Genomic DNA, 24022 nt, shown 5'->3' on the forward strand with positions numbered 1-24022 from the left:
CCAGCTCAGTCAGAATCAGGACTGGGATCTGGTGCTGTGAGCCTTCATTTTCAACTAGCTGGAGAGTTTTCACAGTAACAGTAAATGATGGCAGATAAAGGAAAATTAGTTGTTACCTGTTAATTTTCGTTCCTGTAGTACCACGGATCAGTCTAGAAAATGGGTTGAGCCTTCTTTCCAGCAGGTGGAGACAGACCAAAACTGAAAGGGTATCCTATATGAGGACAGAGCCTACTCTGTAGCCCTTCAGTATAACCACTGTCAAAGCAGAGAAGAAAAAACACCATGGAACAAGCAAGTAACAGAAAAACTCGAGCAAACAACAAGAGAACTCTGAAAATATTGAACAAGAGAAAACAGTGGATGAATGAATGAACTCCGTGCATGGACACTCTTGCATGAATGCCCATAATCATCACATGGATGCTTCTGGTGCCTCCTATGAAGGGACACATAGAATAAGGATCTTCGAGCGGACAGGAAGATAGAAAGGGAAGGACGTCTGGACTGATCTGTGGTACTACCTGAACGAAAATTCACAGGTAAGAACTAAATTTTCCTTTCCCTGTACGTACCCGATCAGTCCAGACCATGGGATGTACCAAAAGCTTCCCTAGACAGGGTGGGACCTTGACAAGCCTGCTCGAAGTACCTGCCGCCCAAAGGAACCAAAAACTGGCGCCTGAACATTAAGGCGGTAATGTCGAGCAGAAGTATGCAGAGACTTCCAAGTAGCTGCCCTGCATATCTCCTGTGGGGAGACTGACTGGCTCTCCACTCAGGAAGCAGCCTGAGAATGCAAGGAATGGGCCTTGAGGCCCTCCGGGACCAGACGTCCCTGACAGATGTAAGCAGACTAGATCGCTTCCTTCAACCAGCGAGATATCTTAGTCTTAGAGGCCTGTTTGCCCTGGTTGGGGCCGCTCCATAAGACAAAAAGGTGATCAGACACCGAAAATCATTAGTTACCTCAAGATAATGCATGAGAACGCGTTTCACATCCAGACGGCGTAGATCATCCTCGCCGGGGCTTGCAATGTCCGCAGAAGAGAATGCGGGGAGCTCCACCGACTGACTGACATGAAAAGAAGACACAAACTTCGGTAAGAAAGACGGGACCGTCTTAAGAGAGACCCCGGAATCCGAGAAACGTAAGAAGGGCTCGCGGCAAGACAACGCTTGGATCTCAGACACCGGTCTCGCGGAGCAAAGAGAGACCAGAAAGACCGTCTTGAGCATCAAATCCTTGAGGGTGGAACGGCGAAGGGGCTCAGAAGGAGCTTGACAGAGCGCCCGAAGGACCAAATTCAAAATTCCACGAGGGACATGTAGGACGCAACGGTGGCTTCAAATGTTTGACCCCTTTGAGAAAACAGGCAATATCCGCATGAGACGCAATCGCGTAGCCGTCGAGGCTTCCCAAGAGAGAACCAAGGGCAGACACCTGAACACGGAGTGAGCCAAAGGAGAGACCCTTGGAGAGACCCCGCTGGAGGAATGCGAGGACTAGCGAGACTGGGGCCGACCGTGTCGTAACGCCCGCTCCACGCAGGCCAGCTCGAAAACCTTCCAGACCCGGACATAGACAAGGGAAGTAGAGGTGTTGCGGGCCCGCAAAATAGAGGAGATGACGTCCTCAGCATATCCCCTCCACCTTAGCCTTCGCCGTTCAAAAGCCAAGCCGCAAGACAGAAGCGATCCGCCTGGTCGAAAAATACGGGACCTTGACAGAGAAGGTATTGAAGATGGCCGAGGCGAAGAGAACCGTCCGACGCCAGGTTGACTAGGTCCGCAAACCACGGTCTGCGAGGCCACTCGGGAGCTATGAGAATGACCGGACCTCTGTGAAGCTCTATCTGTCTGAGCACTTTCCCTATGAGGGGCCACGGAGGAAACATATACAGCAGAACGTTGCGCGGCCACAGAAGGGCTAGGGTATCCACCCCTTCCAAGCAGTGTTCCCACCAGCGGCTGAAGAACCAGGGAGCCTTGGTGGTGTTCAGAGTTGCCATCAAGTCCAGGTGCGGGGGACCCCACCTGTTGATAATTAGAGCCATGGCGTCGGACAGCTCCCACTCGCCTGGGTCCAGACGCTGACGACTTAAGAAGTCGGCTTGCACATTCTCATTGCCCGCTATGTGAGAGGCCGCGAGGCAGTCCAGGTGCCGCTCCACCCACGCGAGAAGGCGACTTACTTCAAGGGCCACCAGTCGACTCCTGGTGCCCCCTTGGCGATTGATGTACGCCACGGTTGTAGAATTGTCTGAGAGCACCCAGACCGCCCGTCGCCGAAGTAGTGGGAGAAATTCCTTGAGTGCTAGATGAACCACTCGGGTCTCCAGGCGGTTGATGTGCCAGAGAGACTGGGTTGGGGACCAGTGCCCCTGCATGGTCTGAGACTGACAAACTGCTCCCCAACCAGACAGGCTGGCATCCGTTGTGACTACCATCCACTGCGGGGTCCGAAGGGACATTCCAAGGAGGAGGTGCTTGAGAGAAAGCCACCATTGTAATTCGCTGATGGTAGAGTCTGAAAGCGGGAGCTGCATCTGAAACTGTTCCGATACCGGCTGCCAACGGGCCAGCAACGCTCTCTGTAACGGTCGCATATGTGCAAACGCCCAGGGGACCAGGTCGATCATGGAAGCCATGGTCCCCAGGACTTGCAGATAATCCCACACCGTGGGGAGAGGCGTGGAGAGGAAGCCCTGGAGCTGATCCATCAACTTGAAAGCTCTCAAGTCCGGTAGAAAAATCTTGCCGACGCGGGTATCGAAGCGAGCCCCCAGGAACTCCAAGACCTGGGTCGGATGGAGATTGCTCTTAGAGAAGTTGACTATCCAACCTAGGGACGAGAGGAGAGTGAGTACGCGGTCCACCGCCTGGCGGCATAGGGTCTCCGACTTGGCCCGGATTAACCAATTGTCCAAGTATGGGTGGACCAGGACACTGTCCATCCGAAGAGCTGCCGCCACCACCACCATCACCTTGGTAAACGTGCGTGGTGCCGTGGCAAGACCGAAGGGCAGAGCCCTGAACTGGAAGTGCTGACCCAAGATGTGGAACCGGAGAAACCTCTGATGTTCGGGACGAATCGGTATATGCAGGTAGGCCTCCATTAGATCAAGTGAGGCCAAGAATTCCCTGGGATGGACCGCCGCTATCCCCGCCTGAAGGGTTTCCATCCGGAAATGGGGCACCTTGAGGGCCCGGTTGACCCTCTTGAGATCCAGGATGGGACGGAAGGAGTTGTCATTCTTCAGGACCACGAAGTAGATGGAGTATTGGCCGGCGCCGCGCTCCACCACCGGAACCGGGCAAATGGCCCCCAGCCTCTGGAGCCTGATAAGAATCTGAGTCACCGCGGCCCGCCTCCGGTGGCCGCATGGAGAAACCATGTACAAGTCCGGGATGTCGCGAGCAAACTCTAAAGCGTAGCCTTTGTCTAGTGTTTCGAGGACCCATTGGTCTGATGTGATCTTGGCCCATTCCTCCACGAACAGGGACAAACGACCACCTAAGCTGGGAACGGAGGGATGGACAGGCGGATTCTCATTGGGAGGTGGGCTTGGGCGCAGGATGGTGGGTAGCGGCATCTCGAAAGGGCCGACGGCCTCGAAAGGTCTGGGGCCAAGACTGGGCCCTAGAAGAATTTCCCCTAGAGAAAGCGCCCCTTGCTCTTGGGTTATATCGATGTTGGCCCCAGAAGCGGGTACGAGTAGGGAAGAAGGATCTAGCCTGTTTCAGGCGGTCCTCAGGCAACTTATGGACCTTGTTCTCCCCCAAGGATTTAATAAGCTGGTCCAGATCTTCGCCAAAGAGCAACTTACCCTTAAAGGGAAGCGTTCCCAGCTGTGCCTTAGAAGAGGAAACAGCCGCCCAGTGTCGGAGCCAGAGGAGCCGTCTGGCCAAGACCACCGACGCCATCACCTTCGCCTGCACCCGGAACAAGTCATATAGTGCATCCGCCCATAAGCTATGGCTCCTTCCAACCTGTCAGCCTGCTCTGCCTCTGCAGACGGGAGGTCTTGGGTGCTGAGTAATTGTTGGACCCACCTAAGGCTTGCCTGCTGCACGAGACTGCTGCAGATGGACGCCCGAACACCCAAGGCTAGGATTTCAAAAATGCGCTTGAGATGGAATTCCAGCTTACGATCTTGGACATCCTTCAAGGCCGTAGCCCTAAGACCGGGATGGTGGTATGCTTAGTGACCGCCGTCACGAAAGAGTCCACCTTAGACATTTTCAATAACTCTAAACACTCCTCCGGGAGGGGATAAAGCTTTTCCATGGCCCTCCCGACCCAGAGGCCCGCCTCAGGGGCCTGCCATTCCCTAAGGAGTATTAATTTGTGCATGGGATGGAAGGGGAAAGAGCACGGCAGGGCCCCAAGTCCCGCTAGAACCGGATCCGAAGAAGCTGGCATTGCTGCCGAAAACTCATCCATCGGGGGACAGTCAATCCCCAGTTCCTGGGAGATGAAAGGGAAAAGAGGCTCCAATTCCTCCCTGCGGAAAAGACGGAGGACTCGGGGGTCATCCCCCTCCGGGGAGGGGCGTCAGCCAAATCTGGGTCCTAGTCCAGATCCTGGGCAGGCGGGGGAGAGGTAGGATCCGGTGGGGGAGACGGTGGGGGGGGGGGGAACCCCCTGGACCACACGGAACCGGGTTGCCCCCTGCCCGTCAGGAGCCGCAGGGGAGGGAGAGTCAGATAGCCAAGGGACCTTAGCCGGAGGGGGGCCGCTTCCTCCTGCAAACTTGCTAAGTAGGATTTGTGTAGCAAAAGCACAAATTCAGTGGAAAAATGGGTCCTAACGCCCCTGGAGGGGGGGGGGGACGGATGGGGTGGGAGGGTCTGGATCTGGGAGAGGAGAGTATGCGGGGCTCAAATGGGGGGGGGGGCACCGAAAAAAATCGGGTCTGGAGCTTCAGGGAGCTCCGAGAAAGAAACTGAAGAAAAACCCAAAATGGCCACCATTCCCACGGTTTGATGGCCCGGGAACGGCGGGGGTAATCGTTTTGGAGGCCTGGCCCGGGTCCCTGAGGGCATCGGGGACTCGGAGGAACCTTCCCCCCCACCCTACCCCCCGCCAGTAGGCAGCGAGAACAGAGCCCCTCCCATGAAAGCCGGACCGAGGAATCCCCACAAGCTAAACACATATGAGATCGTGGCATGGCTGCTGGGTGGGGGAGGGGTAGCTCTAAAAATAAGCTGAGCTGCCGGTGCGGAGAGAGCAGAGGCACAGAATGAACTGTGCACACTCACAATTCTCTCTCTCGAGCTGCAAGAGTAAATAGGGAAGTCAGGAGCCTTCTCCTGATCCTGTCAGGGACTCCTCTTTAAAAAAAAAAAAAAAAAAAAGAAGATTTTAATTAACGGTCCCTGTCAGCAGCTACAGAAGCAAGGAATCCCAATGAAGGGAGAGCAGTACAGGAGAGAGAGAGAGAGAGAGAGCGAGCTGAACAGGGGGGGTGACTGGCACCACCAATTTTCACCCGTGCAGCCGAGGACCTCCGGGAAAAAGGGAGCCTAGGCTATATAAAACAAGGGGCCAAGCCTCCCTAGGCCCCCGCAAGAGTAAGGAGACAGGGACTGTCTCCTGTGAAGGATCCACAGAGTTCACACAAATCAAGGAACAAACTTTTTTTTTTTTTTTTAATTAATAACTCAGAAATACTTGCTTGATCTAAACACGACAGACACACAGAAGGAAAAAATGCTCAAAAGGGACAAGCAGAAGTTAACAGGGAACCACAGGTTGAGCTGTTCCACCTGCTGGAGACAGACAAATACTGAAGGGCTACAGGGTAGGCTCTGTCCTCATATAGGATACCCTTTCAGTTTTGGTCTGTCTCCACCTGCTGGAAAGGAGGCTCAACCCATGGTCTGGACTGATCCGGGTACGTATAGGGAAAGACCAAGATGGTCCATCTAGTCTGTCCAGCAAGGTGTTCAGGGTTCTAAGTGCCACTCTGTGATTGTTACTCCCATTCAGAAATGTTACACCAAAAGTTACCACAAGTTACCATGGCTCTTCATTTCCATCCTCTAGCCAGTAGAGAACTTCTATATTTATCCCACATCCTCTTGAATTCCGTTATTGTTCTGATCTTCACCACCTCTTCCAGGAGGGCATTCACCATCCCTTCCGTGAAGAAATATTTCCTGATGTTGTTCCTGAGTCTACACCTTTGGAGTTTCATATCGGGATGCCTAGGTTTGATTTCTGTCCATCATTACTTCCTTTCAGATATTTGAACAGCTGTATCATATCTCCCCTGTCTCTCTTCTCCTCCAGAGTATACATATTTAGGTCCTCCAGTTCCCTCCCATAAGCCTTCCGCTGCACATCCCATACCATTTTGGTTACCTTTCTCTAGGCTGCTTCTATCTTGTCTCTATCCTTTTTATGATATAGCATCTTGCAATGAAGGCAGTATTCCGAGTGAGGTCTAACCAGTGCCTTGTGCAGGGACTTTATCACTTCTTTTTCCCTACTGATTATGCCTCTCTCCATATAGCACAGAATCTCTTTGTCTCTAGTCACCATCTTATCACGTCCCTACCCCCGATAGATCCTTCAGTTCTAAATTCATGGTCTGGCATATAATGTCTATTTCTCACAGTGGCACCTATTATGTCATTATTTATATATCCACTCCAACATCCACTCCAGCATTTCCAGCATCCACTCCAGCAGTTCCAGCATCCACTCCAGCAGTGCCAGCATCCATTCCAGCAGTGCCAGCATCCACTCCAGCAGTGCCAGCATCCACTCCAGCAGTGCCAGCATCCATTCCAGCAGTTCCAGCATCCACTCCAGCAGTTCCAGCTCTCCGTTCCAGCATCCTAGCTCCAGCACCCATTCCAGCATCCATTCCAGCAGTGCCAGCATCCACTCCAGCAGTGCCAGCATCCATTCCAGCAGTTCCAGCTCTCCGTTCCAGCATCCACTCCAGCAGTTCCAGCTCTCCGTTCCAGCATCCACTCCAGCATTTCCAGCATCCATTCCAGCAGCTCCAACATCCATTCCAGCATCCTAGCTCCAGCACCCACTCCAGCAGTTCCAGCACCCATCCTAGCAGATTCCGCACGTATCCGGTCACAGACCTACCCCCTACTCATAACCTCTAGCAAACCAGCATATAATGATACACAGCCATTCCATCCCCATACTCAAGAGAAAACCCAGAAATAACTCTCCACCAGACCCCATTCAGACACCCAGACAACAAAGACTCATCAACATCATGACTTCTCCCATTACACAACTCCTCGGCCTTTCATTATTCACTTTAACCTTATTCAATGCACAGTCACTGTCAAAAAAAATGCACCTTCTAAATGATTACCTAATTGACAACAACCCTGACATATGTGCAATAACAGAAACCTGGCTAAAACCCACGGACATATCATTAACAAACCAACTACCTACACAATCCTTCGACCTCTTCTCAATACCTAGACCGAAAAAGAAAGGAGGAGGAATTCTACTTGCTGCAAAAAAACAATTGGGTATAACACTACAACAATCATACTCCACCTCAAAACTTGAATGCTCCATATTCAAATCTCAACATCTACAAATATTCCTCATCTACGCCACACCAGGAACTTTAGAGGCTAACCCCTCCCCTCTAATAGAGATGATAGCCAAACACCTAAATTCAGACAAACCAACCATCATACTGGGAGACTTCAACATTCACGTAGACTCCACCCCTCAATCCACTAACTGCGAAACCTTCCTTACCTCCCTCAGTCACCTTGGATTCACACAAATAATCAGCGGGCCCACTCACAAAGCAGGTCATACATTAGACCTCATATTTATCAACGATAGCTGGTCCATCCATACAAATCCCACCTGCACGTCAATCCCATGGTCAGACCACCAGCTTATAGACACAACCCTCAAAATGAAAAACACACCACCTCCAAACATCTCCAAAACCACCATTCATTTCAGGAAACCATGCGCACTGGAGTTACTCAACGAACAATGCTCCAAAGATCTCAAACAAATTGACTTCTCAGACGCCAACACAGCCACTACTTCATGGATCAAACTCACGAACAAAATAGCTGATCAACTCTGCCCAACCTCCACAAAAGAAATCCAACCGACACGAGACAACAGAAAACCATGGTTCACCCCGGAACTCAAAACCCTGAAACAGAAACTACGAAACAAAGAACAAAGCTGGAGAAATAACCCTTCTCCCACATCCAGACTGGACTACAAAGCCACCCTCAACACCTACAGAAACGCCATACACAAAACAAAAAAGGACTTCTATGCAAAAAGAATTCATAACTTCATCTTCGACTCGAAGGCTTTATTCTCCTACATTTCATCTCTCACCAAACCAACACCACCATCCATCCCAGACCAACTAGCACTCAATAAGGCCAACGAACTAGCCACCTACTTCAAAACAAAAATCTCAAACCTCACCCTCTCCCTTACAACCCACCAAACTCCTCCAATACCTCATAGCACATACCAACTCACTCTGAATTCTAGACTAGAGTCATTCGAGCCCACATCAGCCATGGAGATTGAAAATTTACTTAAAAAAATTAAACCATCTGCACATCCCTCGGACCCACTCCCTACTAATTTGCTCACTGCCATCTCTAGCACCGTCGCAAAACCTATTGCAAAAATCATCAATACCTCTTTAGCCATGGGCACAGTTCCTAATCAGCTAAAACTTGCAATCCTCAAACCCCTACTGAAAAAACCAACTGCATCACCCATGGACCCAGCCAACTACAGACCCATTGCAAACCTGCCCCTGATTTCCAAACTGATGGAAAAAGCAGTAAATAAACAACTTTCCGAATACCTCGAGGAGCACAACATTCTTTCCCCGGCACAATATGGTTTTCGCAAATCTCGAAGCACAGAGTCCCTACTGCTCTCACTCACTGATAATTTACTTTTGAACCTGGAGAAAAAACAGTCATTCTTACTGGTCCTACTAGACCTATCGTCAGCGTTCGACACGGTAAATCACTCACAACTCCTAGAACAACTATCAAACATAGGAATCAAAGGCACAGCTCTCTGTTGGTTCAAATCGTTCCTATCCAACAGGTTTTACAAGGTCAGAATTAACAACAAGGAATCTGACCCCATCCTATCAGACCAAGGCGTACCACAAGGCTCATCCCTCTCCCCTACCCTGTTCAACATTTACCTCCTCCCCCTCTGCCATCTGCTATCCCAACTCAAGCTTACTCATTACCTCTATGCAGACGACATCCAGATCCTAATCCCCATCACAGAATCAATTCAAAAAACCTTCGTCTACTGGGAAAATTGTCTTCAACCAATCAAACAACTACTCTCCAGCCTAAACCTGATTCTAAACTCCAGCAAAACAGAGCTGCTACTAATCTCACACAACCCGAACAACCACCCACCTAGTCTGGCACAAACCACATCTTTAAACATGGAGCTCTCTGCAGACGTCAGGAATTTAGGAACTTGGCTTGACAATCAACTTAACCTTAAAAAATTCATAAACACAACCACCAGGGATTGCTTCTTTAAACTACAGGTCCTAAAGAAACTAAAGCCACTCCTTCACTTCAATGACTATCGCCTCGTTCTTCAATCCATTATTTTTTCGAAACTTGATTACTGCAACTCAATCTTACTGGGCCTCCCCTCCAACAGCATCAAACCCCTACAGATGGTACAAAACGCCGCAGCCAGAATCCTAACTAACACTAATAGAAGAGACCATATTACCCCCATCTTGAGCAACCTCCATCAAACAGAGAATCATATATAAAACCTTAACCATCATATATAAAACCATCATATATAAAACCTTAACCATCATCCATAAAGCAATTCATAACGTCGCACCTATATCTCTACAAACTCAACTTCGCCTACACTCATCGACCAGACCCATCAGAAGCGCCTACAAAGGCACATTAGCCGCAGCTCCCGCCAATTCAACGCTAAGAAAAAGAGCACTATCCACTGCGGGACCACATCAATGGAACGCGCTCCCACCAGACATAAGACTCGAACCCAATCTACCAGAGTTTAAAAAAAGGTTAAAAACCTGGCTCTTCAGGCAAGCGTTCCAATTCCCAGAGTGTAACTAGGCACCTCCTCCTGTCTTTCAGATCCAACCTTTGCAAGGTGTCACTAACACATTGACACTTAATTTCATACACGGACTTGGTTATTCGCAATATCTATTTAACAGTCATCCTTTTCTTATTATATTATTTAACCGATTACTTGCAGACTATATACGCAACTAAAGTTCCTTTTAAAATGCGAACACACACACTCAGCTAAAAACACGAATAATGTTAATTTTATAATAATATTATTTATTTGTTAAATACTATTGTTACTTTCACTGTTCCTTGTAATTATGTTCAATGGTTGATTGTTATTGTTCAATGTTCTATGTAAAAAACCCCAGTCTAACCTCCCAGACCAGGGCAACCTTTCGTTACTTGTAAACCGGATTGATTTGTATTGCATACAGGAATTCCGGTATATAAAAATTAAAAATAAATAAATAAATAAATAATTGTATATCTTGTAAATAAATCCTTGCAACCTATGCAATTTTGCCTTCCCCTCCCCTTCCCCCCCCTCCCCATCTTTCCTTCTTGCTATTGCTCCCAAACATTTCTCCTAATGTTATCTCTGTTTACCTATAATTACTATTTAAGTTTCCATATTAAGCCTCTTTGTTAATTTGAAGTTTTAATCACTGTTTTCTTATAAGTTCTATGTAAAGCCTTTGTTTGCTGATTTTGAAGTTTTACTGTAAACCGATCTGATGTTCCTTACAAAGTTCAGTATATAAAAGCCACAAATAAATAAATAAATAACTATTGCTTCACTGCTTTCAGATTATCAAACATTATCTCGAGGTCTCTCTCTTGGCATGTGCACATTAGTCCCTCTCCCCGCATCATGTACAGTTCCTTTGAATTTTTGCCTAATATCCCCTCCCAACATACTTTAGCCCCAGTCACCAGGGAACCTCTCAGAAGGGGGCCATGCACCACAGCATCTTCTGGAAACCTGCAATCATAGTCCCGAAATCTGGTCAATAAGCATCACCATTGCACAATGAGTGCCTTCCTCCCCATTCCAACGGCTGGGAACACTGCTTCCATGGCCAACCCAAGGAAGCAGGGAATGGAACCTAGGCCCCTCCACGTGTCAACACACAGTTCTATCACCGAGCCACCGGTCCCCTATCGTTGAACAACATAAAAGGAAAGGAAAATTGGTTCTTACCTGCTAATTTTTGTTCCTGTAGTACCAAGGATCAGTCCAGACCGCTGGGTTGTGTCTCCCTTCCAGCAGATGGAGTCAGCGAAAAAACTGAAAAGGCACCCCTCTTAACCTGGTGTGCCATCTGCGATCCCTCAGTATATACGATATCAAAGCAGAATAACCAATGAAAGGAGAAAAAAATCCCCAAACATGACAACCAGTGGCTACAATACGTGCGGTGAAATAAACAAACCGTACCGCCACATAACTTATTATTTATTTATTTATTTTTAGATTTTTATATACCGGTGTTCCTATATGAAATAAAGATCACATCGGTTTACATTGAAACAGAACATGAAAATTGCCAAAAGGCATTACATAGAACAAGGTTATGAAACTTGGAACAGTGTACATAAGTTCAAAATTTAACAATAACGTTGTAACATTGATGACCAAAAGATAAAGGAGAAAAAAAAAAAAAAAAAGACTTAAACAATTAAGTTGACAGGTCTTATTGAGCATAAAAATTATAACGTATAAGTGAGAAAGTCTCAAGTGTCCTGCAGCAAGAGATTAGATACCGAAGTAGGTAGTGGTATGGAAAATGGGGGTTTGTGAAGAAGATATGTTCTTGCTGGTTATTAATAAATAAGATTCCTTCCAATTCCTGTAAAGAACTCTGCTGAGGGAAGGAAGAAAACATACGGAAAACGGACTCTCCAAAAACCAAGGGCGGGCATCTGGACTGATCCTTGGTACTACAGGAACGAAAATTAGCAGGTAAGAACCAATTTTCCTTTCCCTGTACGTACCAGGATCAGTCCAGACCGCTGGGATGTACCCAAGCTGCCCTAATTGGGGTGGGATCTGGAGAGTCCGCGCGAAGCACACTGCTGCCAAAGCAGTCGACATCCAGATCACGGTCGTCCACACGGTAATGCTTCACAAAAGTATGCAACGATTTCCAAGTAGCTGCTCTACAAATTTCCTGCTCTCCGCCCAAGAAGCCGCTTGAGATCTGGTGGAATGCGCCTTCAAGCCTTCAGGGATTGCGCGGCCAGCGCAAAGGTAAGTAGAGGAAATGGCCTCCTTCAACCACCTAGCAACCGTAGCTTTGGATGCCTTGTGACCCTTCCTAGGGCCACTCCATAAGACATACAAATGATCCGATAGCCGGATGGCATTGGTCAACTCTAGATAGTGAAGGAGAACCCGCCGCACATCTAACTTATGCAGATCCCTACCCGCCGAAGAAGCAGGATCCAAATTCGGGAAAGCCGGTAACTCTACCGTCTGATTCACATGAAACCCCGATACCACTTTGGGCAGAAAAGAGGGGACAGTCCGTAGCGAAACTCCTGAATCCGAAATTCGGAGATATGGCTCCCGACATGACAAAGCTTGAAGTTTGGAAATCCGCCGCGCTGAGGTAATGGCTACCAAGAAAACAGTCTTGAGAGTCAAGTTCTTCAACATGGCTCGCCGGAAGGGCTCAAAGGGAAGCCCACATAAGCCCTGGAGAACTAAATTCAAGCTCCACCCATGTAGGATAAATCTGTCGCACAGGAGGACACAAATGCTTGGCCCCTATTAAAAAACGGGACACATCTGGATGAGCTGCCAGCGAAATCCTGTCAATCTTGCCTCGCAGACAACCCAGGGCCACGCCCTGCACCCAGAGAGAACTGCAAGCCAGACCTTTCTTCAGGCCCTCCTGCAAAAAGGATAGAATTTGCGCCACCGAAGCCAGACACGGGGGCACTTTCAACCCGCAGCACCAAGAGTCAAAAACTCTCCAAACACAAATATAGGCCAACGAATTGGACGATTTCCGTGCTTGCAAGAGGGTAGAAATAACAGAATCCGAATATCCTCTCTTCCTCAATTTCCTCCTCTCATAAGCCAGGCCGCTAGACAAAAGCGATCCACCTGATCGAAAAATACTAGACCTTGTCGAAGTAGATTCGGAAGATGGTTGAGATGCACCGGACCATCGATCGCCAAGATAATCAGTTCCGCAAACCACGGCCTTCGGGGCCACTCTGGAGCTACAAGGATGACCGACCCCACGTGGTTTTCTATCCGACGCAAGATCTTGCCCACTAGTGGCCAAGGCGGAAACACGTACAGCAGAACGTCGCGAGGCCACGTATGGACGAGGGCATCCACTCCTTCCGACCCGTGATCTCTCCGACGACTGAAGAATCGAGGCACCTTTGCATTTGCCCGAGTCACCATCAGATCGAGGTGTGGAACCTCCCAGCGACGAGTGAGAAGTCGGAAGGCTGCGGACAATTCCCACTCGCTGGGATCCAGATGCTGGCGGCTGAGAAAATCTTCCTGCACATTGTCTACCCCGGCTATGTGCGAGGCCGCCAGCCAAACCAGATGGCGCTCTGCCCACGCCATGAGCCGTTCGGCCTCCCAGGCCACCAGTTGGCTTCTGGTTCCCCCCTGGCGGTTGATGTAGGCCACTGTCGTCGTGTTGTCTGACAAGACTCAAACCGAACGCTGAGCTACCAAAGGGAGAAAGACGCGCAATGCCCGGTGCACCGCCCTGGTCTCCAATCGATTTATTGACCACGTCGCCTGATAACTTGTCCAACAACCCTGAGCGGATTGTGACTGGCAAACTGCCCCCCAACCAGTGACTCTGGCATCCATCGTGACTATTACCCACTGCGGTTCCTCCAGGTCCATCCCCTGTAACAAGTGAGCCGGGATCAACCACCAACTGAGACTGGACCTGGCTGGTTCCATCAGTGGCAACGGCAGACGAACTCCTCCGACTTCCGATCCCAACAAGAGAGCAACGTGCATTGTAATGGTCTCATATTTGCAAACGCCCAAGGAACCACTTCCAGGGTAGATGCCATGGAACCAAGTACCTGCAAATAATCCCATACTATGGGAAGGGGTAAGAACAGAAGCAGACGGATCTGCACCTCTAACTTGAGCATCCTCTCCTCAGTGAGGAAGACTTTGCCGACCGAGGTATCGAAGCGTGCTCCCAAAGAGTTGAGGACCTGAGATGGTACCAACTGGCTCTTGGCAAAGTTGACCACCCAACCAAGAGACTGGAGCTGGAGTAGAACCTTGCTCACTGCTACCCGACAGAGGCTCTCCGATTTGGCCCGGAAGAGCCAATCGTCTAGGTAGGGGTGAACCAAGATCCCCTCCCGCCGTAGGGCCGCTGCTACTACCACCATCACCTTGGTGAAGACCCGAGACGCTGTTGCTAACCCGAATGGGAGTGCTTGGAACTGATAATGCTCCCCAGGACCATGAACCGGAGAAACCATTGATGATGCTCGTGGATTCCGATGTGAAGATATGCCTCGGTCAGGTCCAAAGAGGCCAAATATTCTCCAGAGTGGACGGCCACAATGACCGAACGGAGAGTCTCCATGCGAAAACGGGGAACCCGAAGAGCTTGGTTGACTGTCTTGAGATCCAATATCGGATGGAAAGACCCCTCTTTCTTTGGGACTACAAAATAGATAGAGTACCTGCCGGACCTGCGCTCCTCTGGAGGAACTGGAACAATGGCCCCCAGGGATTTCAACCGACTCAGGGTTTGCCCGACTACTTCTTGCTTGGTCTGAGACCCGTCGCAAGAAATCAGAAAGAGATCCCTTAACGGGCGGGCAAAATCCAACTTGTAACTGTTTGCGATGATATTGAGGACCCACTAGTCTGACGTGATCTTGACCCACTCCTCGAGAAACAGGGAGAGGCGGCCGCCCACCACTAGAACCAGGGAGAGGGTCAGAACACCTTCATTGGGTCGACTTAACTCCGGTGGCTCCTTGAGAGCCCCCATCCCGAAATGGTCTGCGACCACGAAAAGAAGTAGGCCAAGACTGAGATCTCTGAGTCTGTTTTCGGATGGGAAAGGCGGGTGGTCGAGACTGCCGAAATCTACGTTGCCCCTGGAAACGGTAACGCACCGCCCCAAAGGGTCTGGAAGATTTTGGCTTGTCTTCAGGCAACTTATACACCTTATTCTCCCCAAGAGACTTAATAAGGGTGTCCAGCTCCTCTCCAAACAACAATTTTCCCTTAAAAGGAAGACTGCCCAACTGAGTTTTGGAAGAAACGTCCGCGGACCAGTTCCGGAGCCAGAGAAGCCGCCTAGCCGAAACTGCCGTGGCCATGTTGTGCAAAGATGCCCGTAACAGATCATATAATGCATCCGCCGTGTAAGCCACAGCGGACTGCATCCTATTCGCCTGATCTGCTTCCTCTGGCGGTAATTCCTCTGAGGTGAGCATTCGCTGGACCCACCCGAGGGTCGCTCGCTGCATGAGGCTACTGCAGACCGCCGCCCTAAACACAGCGCTGACGCCTCAAATATGCGCTTGAGGAGGACCTCTAGCCATCTATCCTGCAAGTCTTTAAGAGCCATCGCTCCCGTGACAGGAATGGTGGTCCGCATAGTGACCGCGGTAACCGACACGTCCACCTTGGAGATCCTGAGGATATCCAAGGCTTCCTCAGGTAGAGGGTAGAGCTTGTCCATCGCCCGTCCCACCCACAGGGTCGCGTCCGGAGATTCCCATTCCCGAGTGACCAGCTGCTTAAGCATTGGGTGGAAAGGAAAAGTTTGGGGCAGGGCACGCAGCCCAGAGATGACTGGTTTCCCCTTAACCAGCTCGGAGCTGGGGACTGGTACTTCCACGTCCAGCTCCTCCAGAACATGGGCGATCAAGGGATCCAACTTCTCCCGCCGAAATAATCGAGAAACCCGGGGGTCGTCCCCTCTACTGGGGTGGACTCATCAACACCCCGATCTAAATTTTGGAGGAGAGGATCCAGAAAGGATCCCAAGGGCAGGCTCCGGAGCCCCATCAGGGACCGAAGGGGCATTCAGGGTCGTGGCCCGTCTCGCGACCTTCGCAGGAGGGGGCTCCTCATCCTGCTGATGAGCTTCCGCCTCCAAAAAAGCCCTATGCATCAGTAAAATAAATTTTGAAGAAAATACTGACTGTTCCTTTAAAGACTCCGATAGGGGAGGAGGAGGAGGAGGGGCCGAGATCAATGAGGGGGCGGGCCCCGGATCGCGCAGTCAGACTGGACTCAAGCTGGGAGGAGAAAGCGGAGAATCCTCTCCCCCAGCCAGCAGGTAGGGAACTGACAAAATGACAGCCGGCGATGGGCCCATATGCGATCACAATCGCTGTTCCGCAGCTCGCAGCAAAATCAGCCCAAAATCCCCCCTGGACAGGCAGCAGGCGCAAACCCCGTCCTGCGAGGGGTGCATCCCCGCCTCCCCACATGCTGAGCACGATAGCCCTCGTGGCATCCCAGGGGGCCTCCGGACAGCGCGGTAGGAAACAAAAAGAAAAGTCTTAATTACCCTGCCGACTTGCGGCCTTCCGGAGCTCTGGGAACTGCAGCACCCGAGGAAAACTCGTCTCGGGGCCCCAAGGGGAGGGACCGGCCCACCGGTTAATCCCCCTCCAGAGACATACGTCCCTCCGGGAACAAGGCTCTGAGAGCTTCCAGCCCCAGCCTTACCTCTACCGCTGCTGAAGTGAGAAACCTGGTAAAATAAAAACAGTACTGATTTTTTTTTTCCAATAAACTTGCTGTAGCCAAAGGTGTTAACAAAAGAAGCCAGAGCCTAAGAACTCTGGAGAGAATGTAAATAAATTTAAAGAAATTTGAAGGATCAGGACTGCAGGTTCTGTCGAACTCCTCTGCTGAGAGTCAGAGAAAATACTGAGGGATCGCAGGCGGCACTCCAAGTTAAGAGGGGTGCCTTTTCAGTTTTTTCTCTGACTCCATCTGCTGGAAGGGAGACACAACCCAGCGGTCTGGACTAATCCTGGTACATACAGGGAACGCTGCAAATTAATGCGGGACCTTGCATGAAAAAACTGTGTTCTTCTCAAGTTAATATATCACTTCTCTACATTAAGTATCTATTAACTATTTTTTTGTTTTGTTTCTTCTTCTCTTGAATGTACAAAAGATATGAGCATTGCACAGGCAGATTGACTCAACAGTCTAGAGTTGCAACATGAGAAGCCATGACTAATTCCTAACCACCTCCTGCTCCTTCAGCCAGTTGGGACTGGGGGTGCTCTGGAGGTAACATCCACTTTCCATAAGGAAGGGAACATGAAGAAAGCTCTGCTGTATCACAGCAGTGATACCTACCAGCCACTATGAAGTACACTTGTAGATTGCCAATGTTCACACTACTACAGCCAGGCATAGACAGGGGTCACAAATGCAGAAGACATATCCCAGCTGCTACAAATGAAAGCTCATGGGGCTGCTGGGAACAGAAAACTCAGTAGAGAGCAGTGAAGCGATAAAACTTATAACTGGAAAAAAAGCCCACAAAAGTGTGGGCAGAGAGTTGCATGGGGCAGAGAGAGAAGGGTCAAGCACAACAGTGTTGCATGGGGCAGAGAGAGAAGAGTCATTGCAGTAGCTAAACCAGAAAGTAAACAGCTGAAATGCCATCAACTCTGTTAAAGTCTGTACAGTCAATGCAGCAGGGTTATTTTTCCCAGCAACAGTGAAGTATTATATACTTTCATTTATTCAGTCACCGAATCAAAGCAAGAGAGAAAGATTTAGAGAAATTGTCTAGTTTATTATCAGAATAGAGCTCAGAGGAGACAGCTCAAGTTGTACTAGCTCCTATACAGCCTATGCTCACCGCTATTTCACCTCATACTGCCGACATCCACCTGAACAAAGCATACGCAGACTTCAGCTCTAAGCGCTATGGAGGTAATTTTCAAAAGAGTTATGCATGTAAAAGTAGCAAATAGTAGAGCAATTTTCAAAAGCCTTTTGACAATTCAGCCATATGGTGGACTTCTTTCAAAGAAGTTACATGCGTAAAAGTAGCAATTTTCAAAAGCTCATTTACGCACGTAAAGTACATTTATGCATGTAAAATCCAGGTTTACATGTGTAAATCCTTTAGAAAATTACCTCCTACTTATAAAATTGGAGTCTATATGCACACAATTACTGGGTTCCATAATAGAAGTTACCATTTAGGAAAAGGACCTTGGAAGTCATTGTGGACAATATGTTGAAAACTTCAGCTCAGTGTGAAGCAGCAGTCAGAAAACCAAACAGAATGTTAGGAATTTATTTGAAAAGGAAATTACAACATGAATTGAGATTATTATTATGCCTCTGTATAAGTCTATGGTGCAATCACACCTTGAATACAAAGTGCAGTTGTCACCTCAAATAAAAATCATATAGGAGAACTAGAAAAGGTACAGAGAAGGGCATAAAAATGGTAGAGAGTGTGAAACGACTTTTTTAATAAGAAAGCTGAAGAGTCTTAACCCAGTAAGCCTAAGAGACAAGACAACAGAGGAGATACAATAAAGATTTATAAAATCACAAGTGTATTTAACCTTCTCAAACAGCCCTAGGAGACACTCAATGAAATTAAGTTGTAGCAGATTTAAAACCAATTTAAGAAAGTATTTTTTCAGCCAAAGCACAATTAAGCTGTGAGATAAACCCCCGAGCACGGAGATAAGTTAAGCCTGAAGCTCACCCACACTGCAGCCTGTCAAGGACAGGGTTATCCATTCTGTCTAGTTCAGGTGAGCAGGAAGGCACTTTGGACAACCAAGTAAAGTGAGAAAAGCTAAAGGCAGAACTTGGTGAAAATATAGAGAAAAAGTGGTGTATCTTTCCCTGCAGGTATACACTAAGATATAACATGAATGCCCTAGCTTTTCTTTCCTTCCCCCTCGACATTCCAACTGGAAGTCCAAAGAACACAAGGAAGCAGACCACTGGACTGCAGGGGTAAGAACAAGTCGCTAGGTTGTATATCTCAGCCCTAAGTGAATAACTCACTGCAAACGCCAGTAGGGAGTTACTCACTGAGGTAGAGCCCTCAGCCTGCTTGGAAAGCTGAAACTGAGAGTGAATCCCTGGGGAAGAAATCCAGAAACACTTCACCAAAAGACAGGAAGCCGGGGTACCGCACCAGCCTAGAAACCCTAAGAGTACCAGGGCAGGATCAGTGTGATCCTGGAATAGACTGTCCACTGATCTGCTTTAAGTTTAATACCTCAGTCATGGTTACATATACTTTCCTCAAGGAAGCATGCGGTCCAGGAAATCAAACAACCATTGCTTGAACCAGGACTTTCCTGTTCACAGACAGGGTTATTCTTAAAATGGGAAAGTATAGCTTACAAGCCACTGCAACCAAAGAGTAGCACCTCTGTTGGGGGGGTCTCTCGTCCCCCAACTCCCGCAGCCATGGATATGGCGATGGACTAGAACCCTCCTCACTGAGGTAGGGTCTCACAGGTGGAAATGACTGGCAATAGTGGTCCTCCATCAGCAGATATCAAAGGTACTCCTAGATGAGAGAAAACCCTAAATCTTCACCAAGGAGTTACCCCAAAGATGAGATTCCTAGTACGATGGGGAGACCAAATCTGGAATGGATCCCTTGTGAACTAGATATGCTGTACCTTAGGACAACCTAAGGAGAGCGCTACCGCCCAACTAATTCTTGGATCCCGTAACAAACAGAGAGCAACTGCCAGTCAGAAGCAGTGATATCCCTTTTCCGCGAAATAGAGAACAAGGGACACTCATTGTAGAGATGGACAACCAGGCATCTAGAGGGAGAAGCTATAAGGTTGCCCTGGAAACCCAGTCATATCTCCCCTTCCTGAAGGGACAGGAAAGCAAATGGAATCGGGGCCTCCCAATCCTGAAAAACCTTCCAACTCTCCAGGTGAGAGTTGGGTTACAGTCACTGATCGCTGAGGTTCAGAAGCGACCAAATCTGCCACTTGTGACCACCCTAGGCAGCGTGGGAATGCGGGCACCACACAGCTCAAGTTAACAGAGAGTCAGAGAGTCAGAGGGCACCAACAGTGGCAGCGGGAGAAGCCGGGCAACAGAGCTCCGAGCAGGGAACAAGTCGTGCAATCGATCTGGAAGGAGGAGGAAGAGGAGGAAAGTGGAGGCCCAGTAAGGATTTGTGCAGCAAGAGGAGTTGGCAACACATGAAAGGACACAAAGATGAGAGTGGAGGGTCTAAGGCAGGTCAGATAAATAGCAGGGAACACAGCTGTACAGGGGAGTGGCAGGAATAAGAGCAAGAGTTGTAGAAGGGGCAGAGGTGAGGGTGAGTGGAAGGAGAGAAACTAGAATGGTGGTGTGTTAGGTTTTCACCCAATTTGAAGTATCTGCATAAAACTCTAAAATGGCTAAGAAATCAACATCAACATTTATGTTTTATAAACATCGGGACTCAATTTATCTCTATGGGCCGGAGGGAATACTCCCACTGGCCAAAGACTCCCCATTTCTGGTCTACAGCAAATACTCCTCTCTAGTGACATATCTGAGCATAGGTCTATAATATGACATATGCTCAGGAAATGGTCCAGTTTCCTCTTAAAAGGTATCTAACGATGGTGCACATGAACTCACTCTAATCCAGACAAACTGATCTGGTTTCAGAATATCGAGAATGAATATGTAAAAGAGAGGCATATCTGCATGCACTGCCTGCACAGTCTTCAAATATATCTCATGCATCTTCATGGTAGATATCCTGAAAACCAGACCTGTTTGTGGCACTCCAGGACTGGAGTTACCTACCCCTGCGCTAGTCAGAAAATTTCACATCTTGATCACTGAAACAGTAACAAATGTTCTTCATCAAAATGTTGTCGTTTGCTGGTTGTAATGTAAACCGAAGTGATAATTAATTCTGTTAATTGAACCTCGGTATATAAAATTTATAAATAAGTAAATAAAATCAAACTATTCTTTTTTTTTGCATTTTTCAGAGTATTCCCATTAGTAAATGTCTAGTCTAGTTTATCTTCACAGTGTTCAGGCACTTCTAAACAGTAATTCTGTCACTCCATAGTCTCCTGTTAGTTTTGGTGGCCACACACATCATAGCATCGATACAACTTACCTCGCTCTTACCCGGCAGACAGAAATAGTCTGGATTCTCAGAATCAGCAAACCGAAGATCAGACATGTACTCTTCAGCAGCATTTTCCAGTTCTTCATGGCTGCAGTTATCTAGTATATCCACAGGGAATGCCATCCCCTTAAAGGAATAATAAAGCTGCAGTTATTATTTGTTCTTTTGCAAGTTACTGGATACAGTATATTGAAGGCCAACCTACTAATCATGTCATTCCCAGAAGATTCCAATACATGACAACACTCAAAAGCTCAGGACGTAAAGATCCCTGAATATTAAGATAGAGATGTTTAGAAGTATCTACATTTTCCCCCAAAGGATCATTTTTTGGCCTCAAAAGGGAAGATGATGGGGGAGGGGGAGAATTATTTTTTTTAATTCAAATAACAGCATGCAAATTTTAATACTTAGAATAATTTTGATTTACAGCTCCTTAACACTGTCTTGTATTCCAAGTTCACTACTGCCAAAAGCTGGCCTGAAGAGGTCTCACAGAGGTATAAAATGGAAAATGGAAGATATTTCATCACATAAGAGGGACCCATATTTTCAAATCAATATTCCTTAAAAAAAAAAAAAAAAAGCTCAAAGCGATGCACAAAATATAATAAAACAAACAAACAATTATACATAAGAAGAAACAGAAATAGAGAAAGACTAAACAAAATTATAAATAATACACAAAGCCATCCAATTAAGAATGTACTTCCCTCCAGGCAGGTCGCTTAAGATAAAATTCCACATGGTTGATGTTGCACACAAAAATGAACAAGATCAAATCCTAACCAACTTAAAATCCTTTACAAGATGTACTAGAGCTGGGTCTAGTGGGACATGGCCAAGCTCATGGTGCTAGAGCTCTGACTGCATCAGTTTCTAAATGGCAAAGTGGGATTTTCGCTATGTTTTCACAACACACCCGTCTTGGCAGGGTCTCGTGACATGAAACTATATTTTTAAAGCATGTATCCTATGGAGCATCTTTGAGGAATAGAATCCAACTCTGTTCCCTCCTAGCACCCATTACTGGTCAGACTGCCAGCAATGAAGTGTCTTTGGCACCATTTAGTTTTTTACTTTTGTCTGAGGCAGCCTGTAACTTGGGAGTCCCCACTTGAGAGGGCTACCATCTTGACTGTCCGGAGGCCCCGAAAATAAAAAAAATAAAAATCAACAATCTGCTCGCGGCCTGTGGGTTGGAAAACCCACAGGCCGCGGCATCCATTTTCCGAACCCATGGCTGTCAGCGGGTTCGACAACCGACGCAGGTAAAATTAAGCATTGGCTGTCAAACCCGCTGTCAGCCTCCGCCTCCTTATTAGAACGGGCCCTAATTTAAACAGTGAATCGCGTACCCAGGAGAGGTGTGCGGGCGCTCGCCTCGGAGCGCCAGCTCTCCCGCGCACTTCACTGTATGGGCCTCTATGTGGTAGAATTGGACATGGGTGCAGCCACTGCAGTGTCTACAATCCAGGAAGATTCACTGCCATCCTCAGGCTTCAACATAGGAGGATTTCCTGCTGCCCCCAGGTCCCCCACCCAAGGAGAAAGACCACAGCTGTGGCATGACCCGGGAGAAAAAGAGGTGGTGAACTAAAGAAGGGGAATGGACAAAGGCCAGAGAGAATGAGAATGTGGAGGTTGGGAAGGGAGAATAAAGGCAAAAGTGTAAAATAAGAAAAAATATTAAGCAAATCAAAACATAAGAAAATAAAAAGGATGAGCAAACTAAGAATAGAAAAATAGAAAAAAATGGAATAATTATGTGAAACTATAAAAAGAGCGCAAAAAAAAAAAAAAAGTTGAGCAGGGTGGGTTGGAGTTTTTCTCAGCTCCTAAAAAACTGCACCTACATTTTTGAAACATTTTCCATCCCTTGCCATTGTGTTTTATGGTCTGGATGAGGCATGGAGTGTGTTTGCCTGGTATGCTTTGGACTGTGTGTGGTCTGTGTCTCTGTGTGTGATGCAATCTATCTGCCTGTGTCTCACTGTGTCTGGGTATGATGTGCTGTATCTCTGTGCTGGGTCTCTCCCTCTCTCTCTGGGATGTCTGTCTTTTTATGTCTGGGGTCTCTGTCTCTCTGTGTGTCTGTTTCACTGTCTTTCAGTCTAGTGTGGGGTGTTTGGGTCTGTCTTGGAATAAGGTATCTGTTTCTCTCTGTGTCTGTCTAGGGGGCCAATGCAATATAGCGCATGCTCAACCTAGTGCACAGCTTGACGCACGGTTGGACACACTAGAATAACTCCCGATGCAGTAATGGCATTAGCACATCCAAAACCCACGTCCAAACAAGCGCGTAGCTAACAGTGCATGTAAATACCACATAGCTGAGGCTATTAGCTATTACCCAATACAAAAAATCCCCGTGCGCCCAATGCGCACGGTTAACACAGAAAATTTAACACCAGCCCCGGTGCTGGTGTTAAATCTTGCTGCACGTCATAAGAACATAAGAAAATGCCATACTGGATCAGACCAAGGGTCCATCAAGCCCAGCATCCTGTTTCCAACAGTGGCCAATCCAGGCCATAAGAACCTGGCAAGTACCCAAAAACTAAGTCTATTCCATGTTACCATTGCTAATGTCAGTGGCTATTCTCTAACGGGCGGATTTTAAAAGCCCTGCTCGCGTAAATCCGGGCGGATTTACGCGAGCAGGGCCTTGCGCACCGGCGCGCCTATTTTCCATAGGCCGCCGGCGCGCGCAGAACCCCGGGACGCGCGTAGGTCCTGGGGTTTTTGGACGGGGGCGTGTCGGGAGCGGGGCCGAACGACGC

At 48.2% G+C, this 24022-nt stretch overlaps 1 protein-coding gene across 2 annotated transcripts in view; it reads right to left on the reverse strand.

The window, feature by feature from the left end:
- FAM169A (family with sequence similarity 169 member A) overlaps window positions 1-24022 on the reverse strand; it is a 244678-nt gene that overhangs the window by 183462 nt on the left and 37194 nt on the right. For both annotated transcript variants that reach the window (XM_029575050.1, XM_029575058.1), the window contains exon 2: window positions 21228-21365. In XM_029575050.1, coding sequence (XP_029430910.1) covers window positions 21228-21365 — 138 coding nt within the window. The remainder of the gene's footprint in view (window positions 1-21227; window positions 21366-24022) is intronic.

The sequence above is a fragment of the Rhinatrema bivittatum genome, chromosome 1, assembly GCF_901001135.1.
Source record: "Rhinatrema bivittatum chromosome 1, aRhiBiv1.1, whole genome shotgun sequence".
NCBI lineage: Eukaryota > Metazoa > Chordata > Amphibia > Gymnophiona > Rhinatrematidae > Rhinatrema > Rhinatrema bivittatum.